This window comes from Dermacentor variabilis, chromosome 3 (genome assembly GCF_050947875.1).
Source record: "Dermacentor variabilis isolate Ectoservices chromosome 3, ASM5094787v1, whole genome shotgun sequence".
NCBI lineage: Eukaryota > Metazoa > Arthropoda > Arachnida > Ixodida > Ixodidae > Dermacentor > Dermacentor variabilis.
Window position 1 is genome coordinate 14,908,525 of NC_134570.1, and position 24,613 is coordinate 14,933,137.

Here is a 24,613-nt window from a genome sequence, read left to right on the forward strand (position 1 = left end):
GTGGATCAACGTCCAGTCCAGCATTGGCTAATGCCTGCTACGTTGACCTGGACGATGGCGAAGGTGCTGTGCCTCCGTACATGCCGATCCAGGGCCAGCGGAGGTCAAGCTCCTTCGAGAAGGGCAAGAAGGGGAAGAAAGCAAAGGATGCATGCAAGACGCAGTAGTTGCTCTCCCTGCAGCAGAATAGTTGACTTGAAAATGAGCGGCCCGTCCTGCAATTCCTGCCAGGTCTGCTGTTCAAAAGGAGGCAGTGATGATTGTGTCATCTTGTTTGGGAGTGCTGACTTCTGTATTGTGCGAGCGCGCTTTTGTAAAATTGGTACTGTCAGACTTGTCAATTGACATGCTCTAGTTATCTTTGCACTTGAGCAAAAGAAAAACTCTAGGTAGTCTTCACAGAGGCAGGGAAACTACCTGCCACTGTGCAGCTTTTGACACAGCCACTGGCAAGTTAGGACTTCAGGCAGCCGTACAAGAAATTGAACCACACAGAAAACTCTCATTGTCTCATTTCTTTCCCTGTGGCCTCTGATACTATATTTAATATTCTACATCCAGATTGTAGACATGTCATAGTGCAAAGACGTTGAAAAATCTCTTCGGAGCTTCTTGTTGCTTTATTTTTGTTATTAATTTTTTTAAGACAGGTGTGCCTTTTGATAACGAACAAAAGCTGTGCTGTGATAGAAGTTTATCTATCTTCAAATTCTTTTTTGTCTTTCATATTGGGCTCTCTTTCTCTCTCTCTCTCATTTTGTTAATCTTAAGTTTTAGCAAGCAAAAAGCAAGTGGCACTGGAGGCACTGACATAATGCAAAACAATAACAAACGCAAGCATTTTTTCAATCTCAGTACAAGCACTGTAATTAGTCTTCATGGCAGCTGCACAACTCATTCTTCAGTAGTCTTATGTGCATATCTTCTCAATCCACCATATCCAAATAGAGGCAATATCATGGCATGTTTGACAAGGTTCAGAGGCAGTTTGTTACTGTTGTGCCTGGAGAGGGAGTAAGCAGTTCAGAAGGTTTGAACAGAGCTGGTTGCACGGTGCTCCCTCAGTGTCCTTTGAGGGCTTTTTTGACGAGCACTTCTTGGGACATGGCAAGATAAATGTGCCACTCATCAATCCAGGGCCAACTCAAGCAGGTGCGTACTCGTTTAGCATCAATGTTTTTAAAGTGAGCTTGTTAACTACAGTTTGCTGCTAGTCCCACAGTTACAAAAGAAGAAAGAGAACTACAGATATACACACACACACACACATATATATATATATAGATATATACATGCCTTTGGCAACTGTTAAATAGTCCCAGCATGTAGAGAATTGGAAGATGCACGTCGGTGCTCTTGCACCTGAGTGGCAGGAGTACTGTTCTCCTAAGAAGCAAAGCAAAATGCACTGATCATCAAGTGGCAAGTTGTATTACACTTTATAAATGCTGTAGTACTTTGCAACAGCATCTTCAACAAGACGTGCAGGTGGGAAAGAAAGGCGTCTTGGTCAGTGGTAGCATGTTTTTACAATGGGCATGTACACTTTATAAAGAGTGTTGTCTTTTGAATGTGTCATGCAACAGTGATTGTTGTAAAATTTGAGTGCACTTCCTTCCTTTGTGACCCATAACTGGTGCTCCCCTGCTGGTAACAATTACATGTATGCAGTGTAGATGACACAACTGCAGCATGCATTGCATGACAAAAGATGGGAGTGCACTTGAAGATGTAAATTATTGTTGCAGTATAAACACATACCTTAAATAAAACAAGAACTTATTTGATAGTGCTAATGGATTACTCCCAACAAGCTTGTGGTACATTTGACTGGTTGGTTTCAAGTGCTTCTGCTATGCAGTTTACATGTGGCTGGTTGAAATCAAGTGCTCAGAACACATTTGCATGGTTCATTTAGCACGCCACACTCCAGCTCGGAGCACTCGAGAGGTGCTCACACGTTTGAACCGAGATCTGACAAAATTCTGATGTGGCGCCTCAAATTGCTCTGTGGGTAGCGGAATGTTCGGCATGGGCAGTCTTTCTCTGGATCCAATGTCAACAGGCCTCTGCACTGCTGCCAATCATGTCAGAGTGAAGTAAACCAGTCAAATATACCTTTGGCAATCTGCAAGCTGGCCAGGGCAGGTTGTGTAGTGCCACATAGCCTTGGAGGGACACTAAAGGCAAATATTAAGTCAAGCTATAGTGATAGATTAGTGTTCAAGGGTCTCTAAGACATCAATATTATCGCAAACAGAGCCTTAATAATCGATGAATTGAAGTAAATGCAGGACATGATTAGAGACTCCCCCGGGACGTTCAAGTACTTGCCCGATGACAAAAGCACTCCTCAGTTAAATTCTGTCACTAGTACTGAACCACTCTTTACAAAAAACATATTTTATTGCGTTATAAGACAAAGTAAAGTGCTACTTGTCAGTTCTATCTCATTTTTAGAAAAAAAAACTCGTTAAAATTGCCCTTGACAACAACACGGGTGGTCAAAAGGTTTTGTTTTCGCTCGACTCGGCGCCGCCCTAGCTTTCGCGTTTCAGTAGTTTTCTTATCGCATAGTGCTGTGTTGGTTTTGCTGGCTCGTGAAACTCGCACAAACTGCAAGTAGTAGAGAATTCAACTTCCATGTGATGTCGCTGGTGCCCGAAGGGTCTATGGCCACTTGACCAAAAAGCAGATGCTGTGGCGAATCCATCGCTCTGTCTTAGCTCAGTACCACCATCTGTCGAGCGTCGTTTTACTCACTGACGGCAGCAAATAGTGGTGATGGCATATGCAAAATTGCCACTCCCTGGTTAGGTGGCGGGAGATTTGAATTTCGAAAAAGGTATTCAGGTCCTTCAGATGCAATTTTCTCGTAACGTAAGTCTTTTCTTGGCACAAAAAAGTGTTGTGAGTTTTCTGGAATGGTATTTAAACAGTCCATGCTGACTTGGTGTTTGCTTTTATTGTCCCTTTCAGTCCAAAGGACAGCAGCAGCCTTGCCACTCCAGTAGCACTGATCTCAATTGCTAGATAGAGCACTTCATGTATTTCTGTACAGGATAACACTCAATCCTATTACTATCATACTAAGGAAGCCCCTAGTGTTTTCAGCCATTTTTGCTGCATCTTGCACCCACGTTGTGTGCAACCTTTCTTGGTACCAGTATTTTGGACACTTTAATACCTCTTTCCTGAAAACCTTTCATCTGTCCTCTGAATGCTTTATTGTAATACCAATAATATAGCTAGTGCACCACCATGTTGAGTCATGTGCACAAGATAAAAAGTACAATCAGACTGCAGTAAGTCCACTGTGTTGGTGCAGCACATCCTTTTAAGTGAAACATAACCAATGCTTGCAGTGAATGCACATACCGTGATCACTAGAGGGATGTTGATTACCAGCCGCATATGGAAATTTAATCCAAGGGAAATGCAGCCTTTCAGAAGTTTTAGTGGCGTTCACGATATTGACAGAAATTTCCTCATTAAATATTAAGAACAGGAATTTTTGGCTTTGTCACAATGTAATCGCTCCAGTTTACATTGTGGACATACATTGAAGAACGTAGCACACAGACACAGATTTTTGTTATAACTAGGCCCTCAGAGAGTTCTTAAAAACAAAGTTCTGTAATCTCCTCATTAAAATCATATTAACATAATCTACAGCAAGACTCGGTGATCGCAGCTGTGCAGTTGTCTAGTATTGAGATGCCATATATTATCTCGTATTGTTGTGGAGCATAATTTTCTCTTTCAGGCTACCCCTTGCCTATGTTTCCTTCACTTTTTTCTGTATTAACAGTCATCGAAAGTATGTGATTTCGTATGTACACATATACATATTCTGCCATGAACGTGGCAAAAAAGTATGCTCTTAAAACATTTTAGGGTGTCAAGTTAAACACTTGCAGCCTGTTTTACTGCCGTACAACTCATTTTTTATTTGTGTTCTTTATATAAAGAGAAGTGTCACAATGTCTTTTGAAAGATCTTTATTTTGTTCTTGAATTTCAGTGACAGCTTGTTGGAATGGCTGAGTTTGTGTAGCATTTGATCCTTTTTCTTCCTTCTTTCTTTTTTTTTCTGAAGACGTGCTGGGCTGTGAAGAAAGGGCCCAATGTGAAAACTGCTGAAAATAAATTGTATTTCTGAACTGAAACAAGAAAAAATGTGCACTGTTCGTTTCGTACTAAGCTCATGACAGTGACAAGGTATCTCGGGAATGTGCTAAAACTAAGAGTGCAAAAACCACAGACGTAGATGAACACCACAGCTGCAACGTCTCTTTATTGTCAGCTCCAGTTTGTATTTTTTCCTTTTGTTTTTCTAATGCTATCGACAAGCTCAAGCACTCGCTTTCCTTTATCTATGCAGCCTTGTTCAGGCAATGAGTTTCATCGAATTCATTATTTAATGCACAAAATACAGCCTCGACACACTCCAGGGAAAGTGGTTGGAAACTATGATGGTGTAGTGAACTTGAGCTCATGAGCTACTTGAAATTTTGTATTGTAGACTAGTGCAATCAGGAGCACAATTATATGACAAAGGCTGCTACAGTAGTATATTACAATATCACAGCAGGCAAAAATGAGGGCATGTTCCAGTTCATTTTCAAGGTAATGTTTGTAAAACTTTGTTGGCAACAAGAATCAAAAGGTCACTAAGCGGCCAGAAGCCCGCAGGCCCTGGCTACCTCCTCAGCTCGCTAGACAACCCGATGCTGTTGGTCTGGGTGCAAGTTGAGCAGGGCAGCCTCCCAATCCTTCGTATTTAAAATTTCGAACTCTCGCAGCGGGGGGTCGGCCGGGCAGGCCCATATCATATGATTAATGTCCACTCGTCTATAATGGCACCAGGGGCAGACAGGGTTTTAAGTTGGTGAAGGATGGTGCACGGTTATTTACCATTGCTGTATTAGGAGTGAAAGCTTTCCCAGTGGACGGCAGGAAGAAAATTTCCTTACGGCCTGGCACAAAGGCTGAAATTGAGAGATGCATTGCAATGGTCACACACAAATGGAAACTGCATTTGTTAGTGCTAACAATGCATTCTCTACCTATGATGATGTTTTCTGAGCAGCTCATGTGGTCTGTAAACTGCTTGCTTAAAGCCATCTGCAACATTTTCTTCTTGGTTGAACTACAATTGTCAAATGATTGCAGGTCAAAGTATAATGTGGTATTGCTGATTTGTCATTCAGGGGCCTATGTTGCACCTCATTTGTAAAGAATGACCACAGCCAGCAGTTCCAAAGCCATTCTGTTTTACAAAGTTTCGAGCGTACTTTCCCATGCACCTGGTCCAATGAAACAATTTTTTCTTGTGAAATGAAAGTTTCGCGTCAAGTCTTGACTGCAGATGATGCTCAGAATCATTGCCTGGATAACAACTGCTTCCAGGGTGCTGTGACTTGTGCTACTTTTGCACAAATGCATCTGCTATGGCCATGGGCTCCTGCTTCCAGCACGAGAACTGGGTGATGCGGCCGATGGCCTCCAGTTGCCGGTTTTTCTTCTCTATGGCTTCTGTAGGTGTCCAAGTGAGGTCGGACTCCAATCTGTATCCCCCCAGGAACTCATGTGGACATCGGGGACCCCATTCCTGGCATAAACAGACAAAATAAACAAAGCCGATTTGTTTCAATTCGAGTAGTGAAAATCTGCAATTACAGATGATTAAAACAAATCTTAATTGGTCAACTGGCATGTTGTTTTAAATGCAGACTGCTTGATACAAACAGAGTCTTTGGATCATTCAAATTTTATGCTTTGCCAGAATAACAAAGAAAGTGTAGCCAAAGTGTTTCACATTTGGAACAATGAAAGAAACTTTTGCCTTCATTTGTTATGAAAAAGCACCGAAACAAGCCAACTGCTTTTGAATATACATTGCAGCTGATAAACGACAAAGCTGGTTCACAATATTCCCCAATGATTGTGTGCATTTTATTTTATATAAAAAGCATAAACATGGCTTTGTGTGCATCCATTGACATGACAACAAGCTGTAGTGGAGCAGTGCCTTCATAATAAGTTCCCTTTATGTAATATCAAGTGACCTTTCTTTTTTTTTTTCATATTGCAATTTTCTACAACTGACAGGTCTGATTAATCCTAAGAGAAGTATGTCACCTAAAATATTTTAATGTGTGCTTACTTTAAACAAGTTCATTATGCAATATTGCATGTGCCTAACTTCCTGAGGAATTGATTACAAAACAATTACCATTACTGCTGGAACCATTATCACGGGAGGTATATTTCTGTTCAGAGAAGTGAAAGTTGTGATTCATTATATCTGCAAGTATGTGCCCTGCACGTACGTGCCGTTTCACGTGTGCAGCAGGCATTTGCCTCCATGTGTTGCAGGAGTGTCAACACGCTGCCGAGCTTTTTATTACCACCGATGACATTGCACACTTGCACGAATAAATAATGGTGGCAAACATTAGTGTGCTGTGCTATTGCTCTACTTATATTACTTTGACCAGATTTGACCGAATAACTGATGCAGTATAACATCTGAGCAAAACAGAGGCTATGAGAGACACTAGTTCAGTTCTGACATTTCTGCATCTTGTCACCGCCAGGATGCAGCCAACACAGCTAAGAATCATATGCGAAGCCTCTCATTGAATCATTAGTTGCCTTAAAAGCATCAGACAAATAGGTTTATGAAATTGCAGTAGCTGCTTCCTTGCAGGTTTAAATAGGTAAGATGCAAGATGAAGATTAAAGAATTTAGATGTCTCCCAGTGGCACTTCTGTAATTTTCCTTGAGATATTTGTGGGTCAAGACACTTCACACTCTTCTCAAAGGTCTCACCTCTGGCTTAATCATGCTGAAGTACTCTTGACCATTTGGTCTCTTGTAGAGGTAGTAGATTGACCCGGGCACTTTCTTGAAGTTGCACGCGGCATGGTGAAGCCTTGTATTGATCTGAGCCTCCTCAAGAATGTGCTGTGCCTGCTTTTGGAGAAACTGTACTTGCTCAGCTATCACAGTGAGCTTGTTGGAGACATTGGCCTTGATGAAGTCATCTGCCTGCCAGACAAACAGCAATGGGGATTATAATAATTCAACTATTCACAAGCTTTAAGAGATTGTAAAATGTCATATGATCTATTTAAGTCAGAGTTCTTCAAAGCACATTAAATCCATACTTTTACATAGCATAGTACAATGCTACACCTTCATGCCTTTGTAAGTGCTATAGGCTGGGTACTTAACATTGTAACCTGCTTATATGTGCCACTGATAGCGTCGCCTTGCAAGAGCAAATTTCTATATCAGATGCAACTTGCAAAGCATTACTTCGAATTGCATTATTGCATTTATTTTGAAAAGACAGTATATATGTGGATAACATTAAAAAAGAAGCCACTGGTACATCGCTATGGCACAGAAAACGCTTTTTTGTCAGAGGTAGCGCAATATAAGTACCTTGGCTTGTACATAACAAAGGATCTTTCCTGGTCAAAGCACCTTGACACAGTAATAGCAAATTGTCGCCACAAGTTGTTTTTTCTAAGACGCGTATTAAAATCCTCCACACCAACAGTACATTTATTGGCATACAAAACACTAGTCTGCCCTGTTTTAGAATATGCTATAGTTATATGGGACCCATTCACTAAAAGCGATATTGGAAAGCTAAAAACCTTACAGAAAAAAGCAGTTCGATGCATCTACAATACATATGGGCATATTTTTATTACTAACCTTTTATCTCAGAGCGGCTTGCCTTCTATAAGTGACAGAAATCGTGCATGTCGTCTGAAATTTTTTTTCCAGCTAGTAAATGGTCACTACAACATCGACACGTCTCACATTATCACCTATGCAACAGGTTACGCTACCAGACAGCGACACTCACTAGCTGTAACTCCATTTACAACACGTGTGAACTGCTTCAAGTATTCCTTTTTTCCGAGAACTATAGTAGATTGGAATAAGCTGGCCGATAAAACTAACACAGGACTCATTATCACTTTTCGAAACATATCTTTAACCTTCTTTTTGCACTTGCTGAGATTGTTAGTGATAGTACTATTTGACTGTATGATTGGGAAAGATAGCTGAAGTAACGCTGAAGCGCTTGTTTTTGTGCCTGTGTTTTTTGCGCTTGTGTGAAGCGCTTGTGTGAAGAATTTTTTTAGTGCAATTCCCCATTTTTGTATTTATTTTGTTTTGTGAACTTGTTCGTGTACCACGCTGCTAAGATCTTGTTTAAGATCGCAGTATTTATAAATAAAATAAAAGAATAAAAAATTACGGAAGTATCACCGGCGAGTAAACTGACATTATGCGTAGTGCATTATTGGGACTGCATCAAGACACATTGGAAGTGTCTGGGATGTTCTGAAAGTCTTCATTAAAACATGCACCAACTAATTGCTGGTGCACGCTAGTTTTGTCTTTAGTCTGCGACTGCTGCTGCTATACCCTGCGTGCTGTTTGCACTTGGCAACCATACATGCAAATTACTTACACTTGGCTACTACAGCACACCTGATCCATCATTGAATAATGTTTATCTGTGTGCACCACTTTCAATAGGCAACTTGCTTGTCAAGACACAGGTGCCCTGTTGGTCGACAATTCACAACCTCTGCAAAGTTGCTAGGGCTAAGCAAGAGATGAGCAGACCACGTTAATGTGCAGCTTCTCATCCCCCTGTGTTACCATCATCTGTGCAAACAATCTTTGGCTACATTTGCATTTCTCTATGATGAGCCAAGAAGAGACACCTTTGAAAAACGTCAAGCTGGCTTTCCCACAATGCATTACTTCAAGATCTAGCAGCCAGTATGTTGTTACACATCATATATTGCATGTGACAGAAAGCATCATACAAAAGCAAGATTAATGCACCGGCTATACACTAATTTCAATTTTAGTGATGTGCTGGCTGCTGCATTTTGGGAAATGGTGCACACTGCGTGAGAGACAGCTTGAAACTTTTCAAAGGGTAATTGCAAGGCACGTTTATGCACTCTTGGCTTTCTTGATTTCAAAACAATACCATATGCATAAGCAAACTTTATATGTGCAGCTATTGATGCTATAAATGGGCCGTACATATAACACAGTCACTGCACTAAACAAGGTACAAAATAGTGCACAACCCCATACTTTACCAGTACGGCCTCTGCAAATTTGTGACTTGCGATCGAGTTTACGCAACGTAAGTGCTGCATTATGTGTACTCAAAGGAAAATTAATGATAGTGCATGATAAAAGAAATTACTAAATCAGTGCACATCTGAAGTAGCATTAAGTTCACTAAAGGTTACTTCGTTATGCAGACTACCAAGTTGAATATTTATAACAGATTAGAAGATTCAATTATGTTCAAGAAAGCTGAAAGGAATGTTAGCTATGTCCCCTGCCATTAAGTGAAACGCAAAGGATAAAAATATAAATACTAAGCTTGAAAGAACGTAATGCACAGGTCAGTCTACTTGCTGCAAAGCTATACAATAGCCACAACCATGCAATGCCTACACAACTTCCTTCAAGGTGAAAAACTAAAAGATAGCAGTGTATTTAAATGGCTTAGTTATGTGCAAAATGCACAATTTGACATGGGTAAATGTGCATTTACATAGACTTCAGTCCATAATAGAATCCTCTGGCCAGTTACTGGAGTGCACAGCTTTATATAGCCCAATTTCTGTAGTCGACCTGCATTATTTGTTATATGCCTTCATTGTTTGGTCTGTTTTGCCACTTTAGGGTTGATCAAAGATTATTTGTTGCCGGGCAACTTTACTCATATTGTACTTATTAGATTAATGAGAACTATGGTAGAAATAAGTAAATAGTACAAACACTTGTCATGTTTACTTGCTTCTACAGCTGTCCCACTCTTTATTTCACACTCATTATTCTTTACCATGACAAAACACTGCATGCATAACTGCATGTTACAATTAGTTCCCATTTGCTTACTGTTTGAAATCAAGAGTTTGACGTAAACTTGTCTGGTCGGGATTGCTCATAGTCAAGGGTTTAACAGATGCCGCGCAAGAACATTAAAAGAAAACTAAGACATTTTGGCTTCCATACGGGGCCCTTGTTCACAAGTTCCCTTTTCTTTTAAGATTTTTGGTCAGCATCTGTTTTACCTCCGACTATTGCTTACTGTTTGTTACAACTTACTGTTTCAATTTGCCGAGCCAATTCAATGAGATCGGTACGAGGCATCTTCTTGGGAGGCATGCCAGGAAGTTGACAAACCTGCTGTTCCAATGTATCTACACTGCATTCCATTGGTGTTCCTAGAAAAACCATTGGCAATTAGTCAAGATTCATGACGATCACAATCTGCACTGATTTAACTTCACATATTTATGCATAACACTACTGTGATTTATTAACTTTTGTTTTTCTTTCTACTTATCATATATGTATGCTATTACCTTTGGTATGGTTATGCTGGTGCACCTACACAAAGTTTTGCAATAACAGCGTGTATGCTATTACACCGATTGCACCACCAAGACTGCACATGCCTAAACATAATTTCTTGCCCAACTAGGTGAGAAAAATATAAGCAACAGCTTCTAAGTGCAAGACTGTATCCAACATCACATTTTTTTTTTTTGGCCTCAGATGTACTGCATGTGGAGTGCTGCACGATGGAAGAGCTATAGCAGGCAATACAGTTGCTGCGATAGACACTGCAAGTATGCCTTCGTATTAGTCTCTATGGTTGGATACAACTTTAGTCTGCAGTGAAGCCCCGCCCACACCCCATAACCGCCAGCCACTGTTCCTCCGCGAGGCTGCAAGTAGTTTGTACTTTCCTGTTACCTAAATAAGGCGGTAACCACAAAAATAAAGTTATAAGCGCATAATTTTATATGTTTTGACTCGTCTATTATAGTGCAATGGCGAAAGCCTAATTATTCATTGAAATGAAATAAAACGCTTGCTTCGATGCAACTATTTGCTGTGAAGTTTCACTTCAGTCGGCAGTGAAGTTTCACGAGTAAAACGGACTCGGCAATGAAATGAACTGTCCCGAGGACTTTTGAAGAGTGCAATGCTCATACTCCATACACTTTGTACACGTCTGTGGCACACCTCATCGCTTCCACCGATGAAAAGACTTCAAGAACAGCAGACGCTCCGGAGGTATCAAGTCCGATGCCATTTTGAAAATGTCGCATGAGGACAACTTTGGTTCTGCGATTGGCTAGCAGAATAACAATGCCGCATGGCTTGAGTGCCTTGGTTGCCAACTGCTGTTTTTTAAGTTGTATCCTACTGTAGTATTATATAGACCAAACTATGACTAGGAATTGTAGGCAATAAACATTGTGCATAAACATCCATCAATCTATTATCATTAGCTGTAATTAAAAACTGCGATGTTGATAAGTTGAAAATGTGCAGTTCAACTAGACTACGCCACTCGACTGAATAGTTATGAGAAAATAAACAAGCGGATTTTGAAAACAAGATTTATATCAGAAGGCAACTTCACAAGGTTGGATTTCAGCTTGGCACCCTGACATGAAGTGCACTATCAGTTCTTTTTTCTACTGCAGACACCAAGCAAATTCTGACACCAAGCATACGTCTGTGGGGTACAGTCAAGGCTTTCGCTTCCTCAAGAGTACATCCGTGTTTGGAACCGCCACTCCTTTAACCTTGTCTCGAATCAATGAGATGGTCCTCTCGTAAGCGTCTGTAACGAGCTGAGCAGAACTTGATTTGCTCGACTTATCCTCGCGTACGAAAGACACCCGGTCTTCGCTACTGGCAGCACTCTGGCGCGGGACGTCACTGAAGTTCAGTGGCTGGTCGTTGTACAGCGGATTCACGCATGAAGGCGATAACGAAACGGGCAGGCCACTGCTGTTCAGCTGCGCGGCCCGAGGTGTCCACGAGTACTCCCCACCGGCCCAAATGTGAGAAATCGGTGGAGGCACAGGAACGTTCGGGGTGCGCTTCTCGGGCAGAAAAATGCTACCTTTGGCTTCACTAGGTCTTTTACGACCGCGTGATGTAGCCGGCCTGAAATGCTGCCCAGTCTTGAATGCGACGTACTTGCAACGGTCGATTATCTTATGGCGCGTCTCGTCAAGCGTCTCGAACTCGGGTGCATAACAAACGTGCAACACAGCGCCGAAGAAAGATCTCTCGTCGAGTCTCTTCTTGGCTATCCTTGCCGACTGTACACGGGCGAACTTCACCAGGTATGTCTCGGTAAATTCTTCAGTGTCGTAGCCATCAACAGCATGAAAATCATCAATGTCGCCATACTCCAGGCAAGCATCTTTCAGATCCTCGCAGGCACCAACGGCGTTGACGTTGCTTATCAGCAGATAACACGACTCCTGGTTGATCGTGAACACTTTCACGGCAGTGGCTTTTCTGCCTTGGCGGTAGGCAGGCCTCGAGCCACAAACATCTCTTCTTGCGTGATGAGGAAGCGGCTTTACGTCGCTTATGTGACTTGTCATGCTTACTTATAACGACGCACAAAACTCAGCGATTACTTAACGTCGACAACACGAAACAAATAGAATTGTACCGAACCTGTAACATCCATATTTGCGTGTGAGCTTTGGCTGTGGAATAGGGGAGGCTATGGTTGTGGCATGGATGGATGGGTGGATGGCGGCTACACCCTTTGTAACGGGCAGCGGCTGGCGCCACCTAGCCTTTTGCTCCCCCTCCATTTTCTTTTCTTTATATCCCCTTCTTCTTAAACTAGTTTTCACTCCCCTCCTCCCCCCAAAATAAATATCTTAAATAGTATAGAAAACATTAGCTCCCCGATTTATGGTATTATCTCTCCCTTGACTTCCTCCACCAATCCTCTAGCCTCCCCTTCGTTACTGCTACTCTTTTCTCGTCTATTTGCCCTCGTTCCCCGGGAAAACCTAATGCTCCTTCCATATCTGTCGCTGTTCCCTCAGCCAGAGTCGGGCGAAGGTCTGTGCATCTCAGCATTATATGCTCTGTGGTCTCAATTTCGGCTCCGCAAGCTGTGCACAAAAGGTCTACGTTTTCAAATTTAGTCCTGTATGTTTTTATTCTCAAAACCCCCGTCCTTGCTTCGAATAACAGTGAGCTGCCCCGCGAGTTATCAAATAAGAGCTCTCTCTTTATCTCCTGTTTATGTGTCCTATACATAGATAGCGCTGGCTTTCCGAGCATTATTTCTTCCCACATTGTTTTTTTCCGTCTCCTTCACCTCCTTTCCCACACTAGAACCACGTTGGACCCCGTCCCTCGGCTGTAGGTATCTACTCCTCAGCTTCCTAGTTCTTAGTGTCCACTTTGTGTTCAAACTTTTCATGTATATATATTTGTACACTTTTCCCGCCCACCTTTTCTTCCCCCAGTGCTGGGAGTCTCTGTTCATATTTTAGCTTGCTTATTGCCTCTCTACCTTCGAATGACGTCCATCCCATGTCCCCCTGCACTCCCTCATTAGGGGTGTTCCCGTGCGCTCCTAAGGCCAACCTGCCTACACTTCTCTGTCTTGTTTCCATGCATGCCTGAACTTCCGATTTCATGCACAGTACTGAATTGCCGAATGTGAGGCCATGGAGGTACCATAACCCCTTTCCATATCCCTCTAAACATCTCGTACCTATTATAGTTCCACAGTGCCTTGTGTTTCATTACAGCTGAGTTCCTTTTCACTTTTTAAATCATAATTTTTTCATGTACTTCCAAGTACTTTTTGTCCTCGTTTAGCCATATATGCCCAAATACTTGTATTTTTCAACATGATCAATCTTAGTGCCTTGTATTTCCTATGGTTCCCCCCTTTATCCCAGACTGAATTCTCTCTACTGAATTGTAGTCCCAATTTTTCTCCCTCCTCTCCACATATCCTCATTAGTTCCAGCCCTACTCGGGTGTCAGCAAGCAGTACAATATCATCTGCATACATCAGTCCGGCTAGTACTTGAGCTACCTTCTGCCCTTCCAGCATATAGCTTATGTCGGTTCCTATTGTGCTCTGTTCTAGCCTCTTTTCCATTTGGCTCATGTTAGTCATAAAAAGCAGGGGCGACAATGGACAGCCCTGCCTGAGACCACTTCTTATTTTAGCTGGCTTTGTAGTTTCCCCCTCCCATGTTATGTCTACCTCATGCATTATCTGTATAAACTTGTAGGAATCCAACCACCTTTCTATCTAGACCATATTCCTTCAACTGTCTCCATAACTTTCTCGATTTACATTATCATAGGCTCCTCTAATGTCTAAAAAAGCTATCCATAGCGGTTTCTGACTGGCTGCCGCTATCTCTATGCACTGTGTTATAATAAATAAATTATCATCTAGCCTTCTGGTCCTTCGAAATCCTTTCTGCAGATCTCCCAAGATCTCTTCACGTTCTGCCCATTCCTCCATTCTCATTTTTACCATCTGCATTGCTACTCTTATGACTGATGTGACAGTTATTGGCCTGTAGGATTTAATGTTGTCCTTGCTTCCCTTACCTTTGTAAACTAATATAATTCTGCTTGATTTCCAGTCCTGTGGAACATCTCCGCCTACAACTATTTGTTGTATAAGTTGTCATAATTTTAATTTACTTTTCTGGCCTAATAGGCTTATCAATTTCATGGGTATACCATCAGGTCTTGTCGCTGTTCGCACGGGGACCTTGTGTTCAATTCTGTCCCATTCCTTACTTGTCATCCCTCTGTTATCAAGGCTTCAGCTTTATGTCGATGTCGATTCGGCTTTTCTCTTTAGATGTATACAAAACATGAAGGAAGGAAGATAGAGGAGGGAGCATATTGAAGCCGAAATCTGCTGGGCCAGTGGTGGCCCAACATGTGATCGCGTGTCAAAGTGTATGGTTGGTTTTAGTGTTCCCGCTCTGCAGGCAGAGACACGGCAGGGCAGCCGTACAAGCGCACACCGAATAAAAACTACTGGCATAAAACTACTGGAACTACAGAGTTCAGAGCTCGCCAACCCACCATAGTGGGGCAGGCAGTAACAGAACATCTATGACGCAGTTTCGAACTGGGAACCAAACGTCTCAGCAAACCTCGATTGTTGCATCGTGATCTCGACGCAAAAGGTCACGTGTTGGGCCACTATTCTGGCTTCACGGAGCGTTCGCTTGCCAACATAGAGTTTCTTACAATAAAGTAATTATTGTATGAAACTCTATGCTTGCCAAGGCTGGCTGACTGAAGTAATGCTCTCTCCTATATTTTTCTTCCGCCATGATACGAGCTTCCGCCGCATTTAACTAGCGAAAGCATGGCCTTTAAGATTCGCTTTTAAGTCCAGAAAATGTCATCATATGAAATGTGAATTTGAATACAGTGCCATTATGTGTGTGAGTGTCCTTGTTTGTGAACAGAGCCTACATAGGTCGCTTTCCTTGCACCCTGTGATTCTGTTAATGTACTTTGGGTGTGGGTATGTGTGATTAAGAAGTTTGCAGGGACAACATGGCCACGATTAGCACATGACAGGGGTAGTTGGAGAGGTATGGGAGAGGCCTTTGCCCTGCAGTGGACGTAACCATAGAGTTTCCTACAATAATAATTATTGTATGAAACTCTATGGGCGTAACCAGGATTATGATGATGATGATGATGATGATGATGATGTGTTTGTCTGGAGTCGCCTAAACGCGACCGCTTGCGTTGATTTATCGAGTTGCTTGGCATTGTGGGAATGCACCTCGCTCCCGTTTTCTCATCCCCCCGTCTGCAGCGAGACTGACTGGACAGCCGGGCTCAGTTCTGGGGACGTCGACCGACAGCTTGAACTGCTGGACTGGGCGGAGAAGGCCAAGCAGGCCCAGGCATAGAGTTTCATACAAAGAGAGAGAGAGAGAGAGAGAGAGAGAGAGAGATAATTTAATTGAAAGAAGGCAGAGAGGTCGGCCTGAGCTAATGTGCTCTAGCCTGCTACACTGCACACGGGGAGGAGGAACGGGGACATAAAGATGTGATGAGGGATCATGACGACATAGCAAGAGGGATGCGCAAAGGTGAAAGCAAGTTCAACACTCTGATGATAAACATTCACAAATGTCATCCATGAAGCCACAATCAGGTTTCGCATCAAGTCTGTAGTCACCAATTTGAGTTTGGGTCCGGTGGCGGCATGGCGAACGCCCGTTTCAAGCACGTCTGTTTCATCTTGCAGATTGCCGCTATCACCAGTAGTCCCGATGTTCTGCTACGAGATCCTGCAAACGACACGCCGCACAGGCTCCTACCGCGATCGAGCAGCGCCCAAACCGACAGTGGTGTTCCATCTGCGCCTGCGCAGGGATGCGCTGCTGTTCCGGAGATGGATTTTCCGTCCATCAGCGTGCCTATGAACAACTATCTCAACCGCACACGTCATGGTACAAAGGTGGCGCTGGCAGCATGGATGCCCAAGGCTATAAGAGCAGCTCCGTGGGATCACTACTTCAGTGGGTCCGGTGGCGGCATGGCGAACGCCCGTTTCAAGCACGTCTGTTTCATCTTGCAGATTGCCGCTATCACCAGTAGTCCCGATGTTCTGCTACGAGATCCTGCAAACGACACGCCGCACAGGCTCCTACCGCGATCGAGCAGCGCCCAAACCGACAGTGGTGTTCCATCTGCGCCTGCGCAGGGATGCGCTGCTGTTCCGGAGATGGATTTTCCGTCCATCAGCGTGCCTATGAACAACTATCTCAACCGCACACGTCATGGTACAAAGGTGGCGCTGGCAGCATGGATGCCCAAGGCTATAAGAGCAGCTCCGTGGGATCACTACTTCAGTGGGTCCGGTGGCGGCATGGCGAACGCCCGTTTCAAGCACGTCTGTTTCATCTTGCAGGTAACATACAATTGTAAATGTTACAGAAGTGATAATCGTTGTTTGCTGCTGCTGCCGGACCCTCTGAATTGTACTGCCGTTTTGAAAGAATTGGTGCATTGCCTAAAAATGTCATTGCTGTTACTTTGCGGTGACGTTGAGACCAATCCTGGACCAAATGTGGACGAAATGCTGTCGCAACTGCTGGATGGGCAGGCCCGCATTAGCCAAGATATAGCTAGCCTATCTGAAACGGTTGCATCCTTTGATAGTCGTCTAAAAAATGTTGAGCAAATGGCGGCGACTATGTCAAACATTGCACCACGTGTAAGCGAACTGGAGCACACCGTCGGTGCGCTTCAAAAACTAGTAGACAAGCTAGATCGTCAGAACGATGACTTAGAAAATCGACTCCGAAAAAACAATTTGGTTATTCATGGCTTGCGTGAGAAGCCTTCCGAGTCGGCTGATGATCTGCTTAAATCTGTATTGGAACTTGTATCAGTTAAACTCGGTGTAAAATGTGACGACATAGAGCGTTGCCACAGGCTTGGAGTTGAAAGAAAGGATAAACCTCGGCCAGTAATCATTAAATTACTGGATTTCAGAACAAAGGTTGCTATATTGAACAACGCCCGGAAACTTAAGGGGACTAATATATACATAAACGAGGACTACTCTGCACGTGTACGGATGGCACGTAGAGCGCTGTGGCAGAATTCGCAAGATATGCGCAAGAATGCTGGTAAATATAGACTTAAACATGACACACTCACGATTGATGGTGTTCGTTACATGTGGGACACTGATAAGAATGTCATTGTTCAGGCTTCAGCGCGCTCGCCTTCAACGGTGTCAGCCTCTGTGCCTTCGGCTCCCGTGAAATCGGCTTCTGCAAAAGCGACTGGCAGGAATAGAGCTTCGGCTAATACTGCTTCGGCTCGTGTTGACTGACGCTGCGAGCAGAATATAACTGTCCTCAATGTAAATGCGAGGAGTGTACTCAACAAAGTTGAAGCTCTCAATTGTTTGGTGGAAAGCCACAGCCCATCAATTGTCTGTCTTACAGAGACTTGGTTACATGAATCTGTTATTGATATCGAAATTTCGCCTCCCGGTTATTCACTACTTCGGAAGGACAGAAGTTGGCCGTGGTGGTGGTGTGGCAGTTCTCATTAAAACAAGCCTTAAATTTTCTTTATTACCTCAACTTCCTGGCATTGAGGCTATTTGGTGCAAAGTATACAGCAGAGGTATTGTAATAGTTGTTGGTGTTATTTATCGCCCTCCGAACTCCGACGATATTTTTCCTGCTATCAATGAGTACCTTATTAGTAACAAGCTGTGTGGTTGCAAACTATTGTTAGCAGGGGATTTCAATCTCCCATGCATTAACTGGAGCACACTTACCCCAACTGGCCGTGATAGGGCGCTTTGTGCTTCCCTGATCGACCTGGTTATTTCATTTGGGTTAACTCAACTTGTGGATTTCGTAACGCGCGAAAACTCAATATTAGACCTTGTATTTGTAAACCAACAACTCTTATCGCATGGAGTTAAATGTGAAGTCACCGAAGGCTTATCTGACCACAAAGCAGTTGAAATTGCCTTGAACTTAGTGTGCCCTCGACTAAGACCTGCATTCACAACCGTTTTGAACTTTTCTGCAGCTGACGATACTTCCGTACTTGACACTTTAGCCTCAACTTTTGATGACTTCCAACACTGTAGTGAACTGCACAATGTAGACACGTTGCTCCTTAAATTTTGTGACATTGTACATGAATGCCTGTCAAAGTACGTGCCCCAAAGATGTATCAAACGGAACCAAAGACACCCTTGGTATAATAGGGAGATAATTCAGCTCACTCGTCGCATTAAGCGGCTGCGTAAGCGAAGCCGTTCCGAGTGTAAGAACAATGCTTCTTTCTTCAACACGTTGAAGTCTAAATTAAGAGCGAAAATGCAAGAGGCTAAGAGCTTTTACTTTAATAATACATTGGCTACATTTATGAAAAAAAACCCATCTAGGTTCTGGAGATCGATTAGTCCTGCATCGTCTCTACCTTCTTCCTTTATTGTTAATGACCAATCCTGCTCCCAATCTGAAACTATAGCCAACGCCTTCAACAACTTCTTCGAATCTGTTTTTTCTACCGATAATGGCACCAATCCTCCATTTTCCGCGTGCCGCAATCTGCCCTCTCTTCCAAATCCTGATGTAACCTCCTCTGGAGTACATAACCTCATATTAAAACTTGATGTAACGAAAAGCCCAGGCCCAGACGGCATTCCAAATATGTTCCTAAAGAGGTACTCGGAATGGTGTGCAAGCTATCTGACTATAATATTTAAAAAATCAATAGACTCTACAACAGTGCCCCGGCTGTGGAAATTGGCTAATGTCGTGCCCGTATTAAAATCGGGAAACAAACAAATAATACCGAATTATAGGCCAATATCTTTACTTTCCACCAGCTCGAAACTCTTGGAGCACATTATTCACAAGCACATTGTGGAATACCTAAATGCCAACAATATTCTTTCCCAATCGCAGCACGGTTTTCGTGCTGGCTATTCCACTGTTACGCAGTTGCTTGAATTTACGCATGACATTGCATCTTCCCTTAACAGCCGAGGACAGCTTGATGCCATATTTATTGACTATTCTAAGGCCTTCGATTTAGTTTGCCATGCTAAGCTTTTAGTTAAACTTCGTACATATTTTGGTGACAGCAAGCTGGTTGATTGGATAGCTGATTACTTACGGTCGCGCTCTCAGTTTGTTACGTATAACCACGCGAAGTCGTCTGAGGTACAGATTACATCTGGGGTGCCGCAAGGCTCGGTGCTGGGGCCGCTTTTGTTCATTATTTTCATAAATGACGTGGCAGAAATCATTGGCGATACTCAAGTTAAACTTAGAATGTATGCAGACGACTGCGTAATCTACAACACAATCTCTGATGCTCATGATCAGGTTGCGCTAAATAACGTTTTTTCATTGTTTTGTAACTGGAGTGAAACCTGGCAAATGTCTATTAACTTAAAGAAGACTGTGGCCATGACCTTTTCAAACAAGAAACAACCCCTTTCTTTTACTTATACTAACGACGGAGTCGGTCTAGTACATGTTACGGAGTTTAAGTACCTCGGTGTAACTCTAGCGTCAAATTTAAAATGGCGCAAGCATGTTGAAATGATCTGCAATAAGGCTCGTCGAAAACTTTGGTATCTCCAGCGCACGTTAAGCAACTCAACAAGAGAATGCAAATTGACTGCGTACAAAACTTTGGTCAGGCCCATACTAGAATATGCATCGGTTGTTTGGTCACCTCACCTCAAGCACGACATAGCTATGTTAGAATCTGTCCAAAAAAGAGCAATTAGGTTCATTTTTTGTCGCTATGACCGGCAATTCTCGCCTACTTCGCATGCACACGTTTTAACGCTGCAATCTCTCGAACATCGGCGTAATTCTGATCGCGTTATCCTTCTTCATAAGATAGTTCACACCGGCTTGAGTGTTCTGGCGCCGATTTCTTTTGTTGCAGCTTCAGCACGCTGTACTCGACGATCTGATCCCCTGAACATTGTGCCCTTCAGGTCGAATATTGATTCTTTTAAGTTTTCCTTCTTTCCACGGACGGTGGATTTATGGAATAAACTTGATGGGTCTCTGCGCAGACTCGGTACTGAGGATTTTGAAAAAGAATTGTGTAATTATGCATTCTGGTAATGTTTTCTAGTATTCTGGTGAATTTTGTTAAAAGTACTTGAAATTGTATTTCTTTTTTTTTTGTTACTCTGTACTCACTCCTGCTATGTCTCAGAAACTGAGACAGCAGTATTTGTAAATAAAAAAAAAATAAAAAAAAGAAAACTTAAAAATAGAGGCGTTAGGACGAAGCTGGTGTGGGCCTCCCCTGCGTGAACAGCACAAGCGCCAAACAAAATATTTATAGCCTATAAAGAGCTGCGATAAGCGGCTCTAGCACAGTGAGCACTTGTAGGGCACTTTTAGCGGCCGGAGTCTCGAGACAACCGAGAATCACACGCATTGATTCTACTAGGTGCTTCAGCATTTTTTGTACACTCTCCTTCTCATTGTGTTCGTCTCCTTGCTTGCCCGTAGTGTCACCAGTTTCATTGGCCCTATAATTCTTGGCTTCATGGTGCAGAGGGCTGCTAGTGCCCGCTGGCATGGCCATGGGCCTAGAGGGCAGCAAAGGCCATTCCGTGTCTGTATCAGCCGGTGAAGGTGAATGTTGTCCGCATGCTCTCGTCGACCTTGGATTATCAGTAGATGCCGTTACCGTCCTAGATGCACGCACAGGCAGAGGTGGTCGTGGTACCTGTGCCACGCTAGGTACTTTTCCTGGAATGGTTTTGTGATGCTTCTGTCGCGAGCGTTGGTCACTTTGGCGAACAGATTGAGCAGCCTCTTTACGTGAAGATTGGTCTCTTGCCATTTTTTGAAGAATACGAACCTCCTGTTTCATCTTCGGGCATTCCTTCGAAGTCGCTTCGTGAGAGCCAGTGCAGTTGGGACATTTAAATGAGGACACCTCACAGTCGGTGTTATCATGCTCTCCGCCGCAACGCGAGCAGGTGGCTTTGCTTCTACAAACAGCGCTCACGTGTCCTATCTTGTGACATTTCCGGCACTGAATAGGCCTCGGAACAAATGGTCGTACTCGGTGTATAACGTAGCCCACTTTGACAGACGCTGGTAATGTCGAAGAAGCAAACGTTAACTTGATACATCGGGAGTGCCCCAAGCGGTGAATCTCAAGAATGTGCACCGATGACCTCAAAAGACTCTGGAAGTCCGCATGCTTGATTTCAAGCTCCACGTCGGAAATCACTCCAGTTGTTGTCTCCTTCCCGTAAGTAATAAAGGAGCGGGCGGGGATTGCGCTTAATTGTGGAATGGTCTTTAACTTCTCAAGTATTGCAGAATTTTTCATATCTATTGTCAGGATGTTCTTGCGAGCGTTGATCCTGATCTCGTTAATTTGTCCAGGGGCCACACTTTCAAAATATTCAGTTAGAAACTGCCTGCTGAGGGAGCTCATGCTGTGTGACGTCGAGAGCGGCACGTAAGAAACCATGAAGGATTCTTGCTCACTCTGATGCGATGAAGTCGCCTCAGTCGACATACGGCGCATCTTCTTCATACGGCGGCCCATGACTACAGTGTACTCGCTGTCAGAGTACATGGCTTCTGGCGTTGAGCTCTCCCAGGAATCGAGCTGGTCCAAGCTTCCAAAGGCACGTCGTCCAAAAATGAGCGATGAAGTAGACGACTGACCTTGTTCAGGTGGTCGTGGGAACGTCTGGTTCATCCTATGACTCTCACGAAAATGGCAAGAATGTAAAAAAATGCATAACAGCGAGAAGTTTGGTTTGGTTTGGTAAACCTGTAGTTATAGCACAACCCACTATGGGGGATTGGCCATGAATCGGGCGGCAGTGGGTTGAAAAAGAATAAATACCTAAATAGGATTTTTTTAAAACTGACAATGAGATATTAAATGAATTCTAATCGTTAATAATAATTTTCATGCTATAGTTTATTAAATATAGAAGTTAATATTTTTGGTCTCTTATTGTGGAAAATAAAACATTAAAATTAGCATGGAAGTCTCCTTGTTTCCATTATAAAATTATATATGGCATCACATACGTTCCTGTTACAGTGTCCTAGTGTCGACGCCCCAGAGACAGAATGATAGGTAGCATAATGGCTAATCCAAGTTGGCGGAAGGGACCTTCTAGAAGTCGTTTTCTATGCACATTGAACCTACGACACTTTATAATGAAATGATCCATAGTTTCGGGTTCATTACAGTAAAAACATTTAGAAGGTGCCAAACCAGACCTGTGGGAATAGAAATTAAGCCGTGGTATTCGGCAACGCATACGCGTAAATGAAACTTCAAATTTTCTTGTTGCACACCATCCGCTGTGCCAAGGAAATCTAAGGTGCTGAAAATCGGCGTTACCTAATACATATGATTTCGCATGTTCTTCTTGAATACAAAATTTTTTAAATCTTGCAGAAGTGACGCATGCTGAAGGTTTTAGGATCCTCAGTACCGGGCCTTTAAGAGATGCCGCTGCTATAGTGCGTCTGCTGACTCGTTTAAAGTGAGCTCCACGTGCCCTGGCACCCATACCAGGTCGATGAGGCGTAAATGTTGGGTTGGGGAACCAATGAATGAAATTCTCGAAGAATGATATTTGAATTAGGCACAGATAAAGCGGAGCAAACAGACAAAGAGTCGGTTAAGATTATGGCTGAAGAAATGGATGTGAGAAGTTTCCGTAGAGCTAGGATGATTGCCAATAACTCTGCTTGAAATATTGGCGTAAAGTCGGGTAGTCGAAGAGAGAAAGACCAAATTAATAATGTCGAAAAAATGCCCACTCCGGCCTTCTCCTCACTGACAGAAGCATCTGTGGCTATTACTGCATTTATTTGGAGGTTTTCAAGGTGGTCATCTAATAAACCTTTTAGGTATCGAATAGGTAGGAGCTTAGCGTTATTGGGAAATACATCGCCAAATTCAACACTTACTGTCAAAGTAGGTAAATTTTGAAAAGCCACATCACGGATTTATACTTGTAATGACTCTAATAGCTTCTGCACAAAAACTACCTGGGGACAATGCAGTCTGGACCATTGATTCTCAAAGAATGCAGTTGTTTCTCGAGTAAAAATATAGTAGGAGCGTCTCTGGGGAGAAGCATAGATGTTTAGAAATGTTTGGACTGTCAGTATACGAAATCGAGTTTGAAGAGAAGGCAGGTGAGTTTCATGATATAAAATATTATTGGCTACAAATTTTGGAAGGCCGAGACACAGACGTAGTGATTCGCGTTCTAAAAGAACCAGAGGACGTAACTTATACGTAGGACCTCCTGAAAATAACACACATCCAAACTCTAGAATGGGGCGGACATACATACAATAAATCATCAGCAAGGTCTCCCTGCGCATTCCAAAACGACTGCTGCAGACTCTTCGTAAATAACCAACAGCGCGTGCTCCCTTAGACGCGATGTATTCTATGTGTGTCTGCCAATTAAGCTTTTCGGTGTAAATCATTCCCAGATATATTAAAGAATGTACCTGCGGAATAATCTCCTGGCCATATGACAGTGCTATTCGGATAGGAAAAGTTAAGGGAAAGACAATAAGCGCACTTTTGTTGACATTTAGCGACATTTGTATTCCTTTTAGCCAAATTTCTATCTGATTCAAATACGACTGCAAAGTTTTATATAGGCTATGTATATTACTCGATACCGTGAAAAATGCGATATCAGCGTATACGTATACCTGTACGTCATGATGTGTCGGGTTGTGATTTAGTAAAATATTGAATAATACTGGGGAAAGTACTGCACCTTGAGGAACGCCCCTTGTCTGTTTGTAACTTTTAGAAGAAACACCATTTTGATAGCAATAAAATGTTCGTCCGCTTAGAAAATTTTGAATCCATGCAATTAGGTACTGTGGAAGATTCACACTATTGAGTCTGTTGATTAAAGTACTGTGGTCGACACTGTCATACGCCTTCGCAATGTCTAATGTCACTAGGGCCGCGTACTGGTTGTTGCGGTGAGCGAGTTGAATTCTACTCTCCAAGTCAACATGAGCACACCAAATTGAGCAGCCGGCCCTGAATCCTATTTGAGAATCACTTAATATTTGGTTCTCGCCTATCCACCTATCGATGTGACCATAAAGAACCCTCTCGATTAACTTTACAAGATTTGAGGTCAGAGAAATAG

General features: G+C 42.9%; 3 protein-coding genes across 8 annotated transcripts in view; 1 reads left to right on the forward strand and 2 right to left on the reverse strand.

Annotated features, from left to right (window-relative positions):
- Positions 1-4,589, forward strand: part of LOC142575170 (uncharacterized) — a 161,196-nt gene extending 156,607 nt beyond the window's left edge. For all 5 annotated transcript variants that reach the window (XM_075684249.1, XM_075684250.1, XM_075684251.1 and 2 more), the window contains one exon: positions 1-4,589. In XM_075684249.1, the coding sequence (XP_075540364.1) occupies positions 1-167 (167 nt within the window). In that variant the 3' untranslated portion in view covers positions 168-4,589.
- Positions 3,985-24,613, reverse strand: part of LOC142575173 (uncharacterized protein C1orf50 homolog) — a 26,328-nt gene continuing 5,699 nt past the window's right edge. Inside the window, exons 1-4 of one of the 2 annotated variants that reach the window (XM_075684256.1) lie at positions 12,565-12,653; positions 10,177-10,295; positions 6,838-7,056; positions 3,985-5,613 (exon numbers count right to left, since the gene is read on the reverse strand). In XM_075684256.1, coding sequence (XP_075540371.1) covers positions 5,428-5,613; positions 6,838-7,056; positions 10,177-10,295; positions 12,565-12,577 — 537 coding nt within the window. In that variant the 5' untranslated portion in view covers positions 12,578-12,653 and the 3' untranslated portion in view covers positions 3,985-5,427. Of the gene's footprint in view, positions 5,614-6,837; positions 7,057-10,176; positions 10,296-12,564; positions 12,654-24,613 lie in introns of those variants that run through there. The other variant, XM_075684257.1, reaches the window with a different exon arrangement.
- Positions 11,467-12,566, reverse strand: LOC142575172 (uncharacterized). Its single transcript, XM_075684254.1, has one exon. It carries the CDS (start codon positions 12,486-12,488, stop codon positions 11,616-11,618), a length of 873 nt encoding a protein of 290 aa, XP_075540369.1. The 5' UTR covers positions 12,489-12,566; the 3' UTR covers positions 11,467-11,615.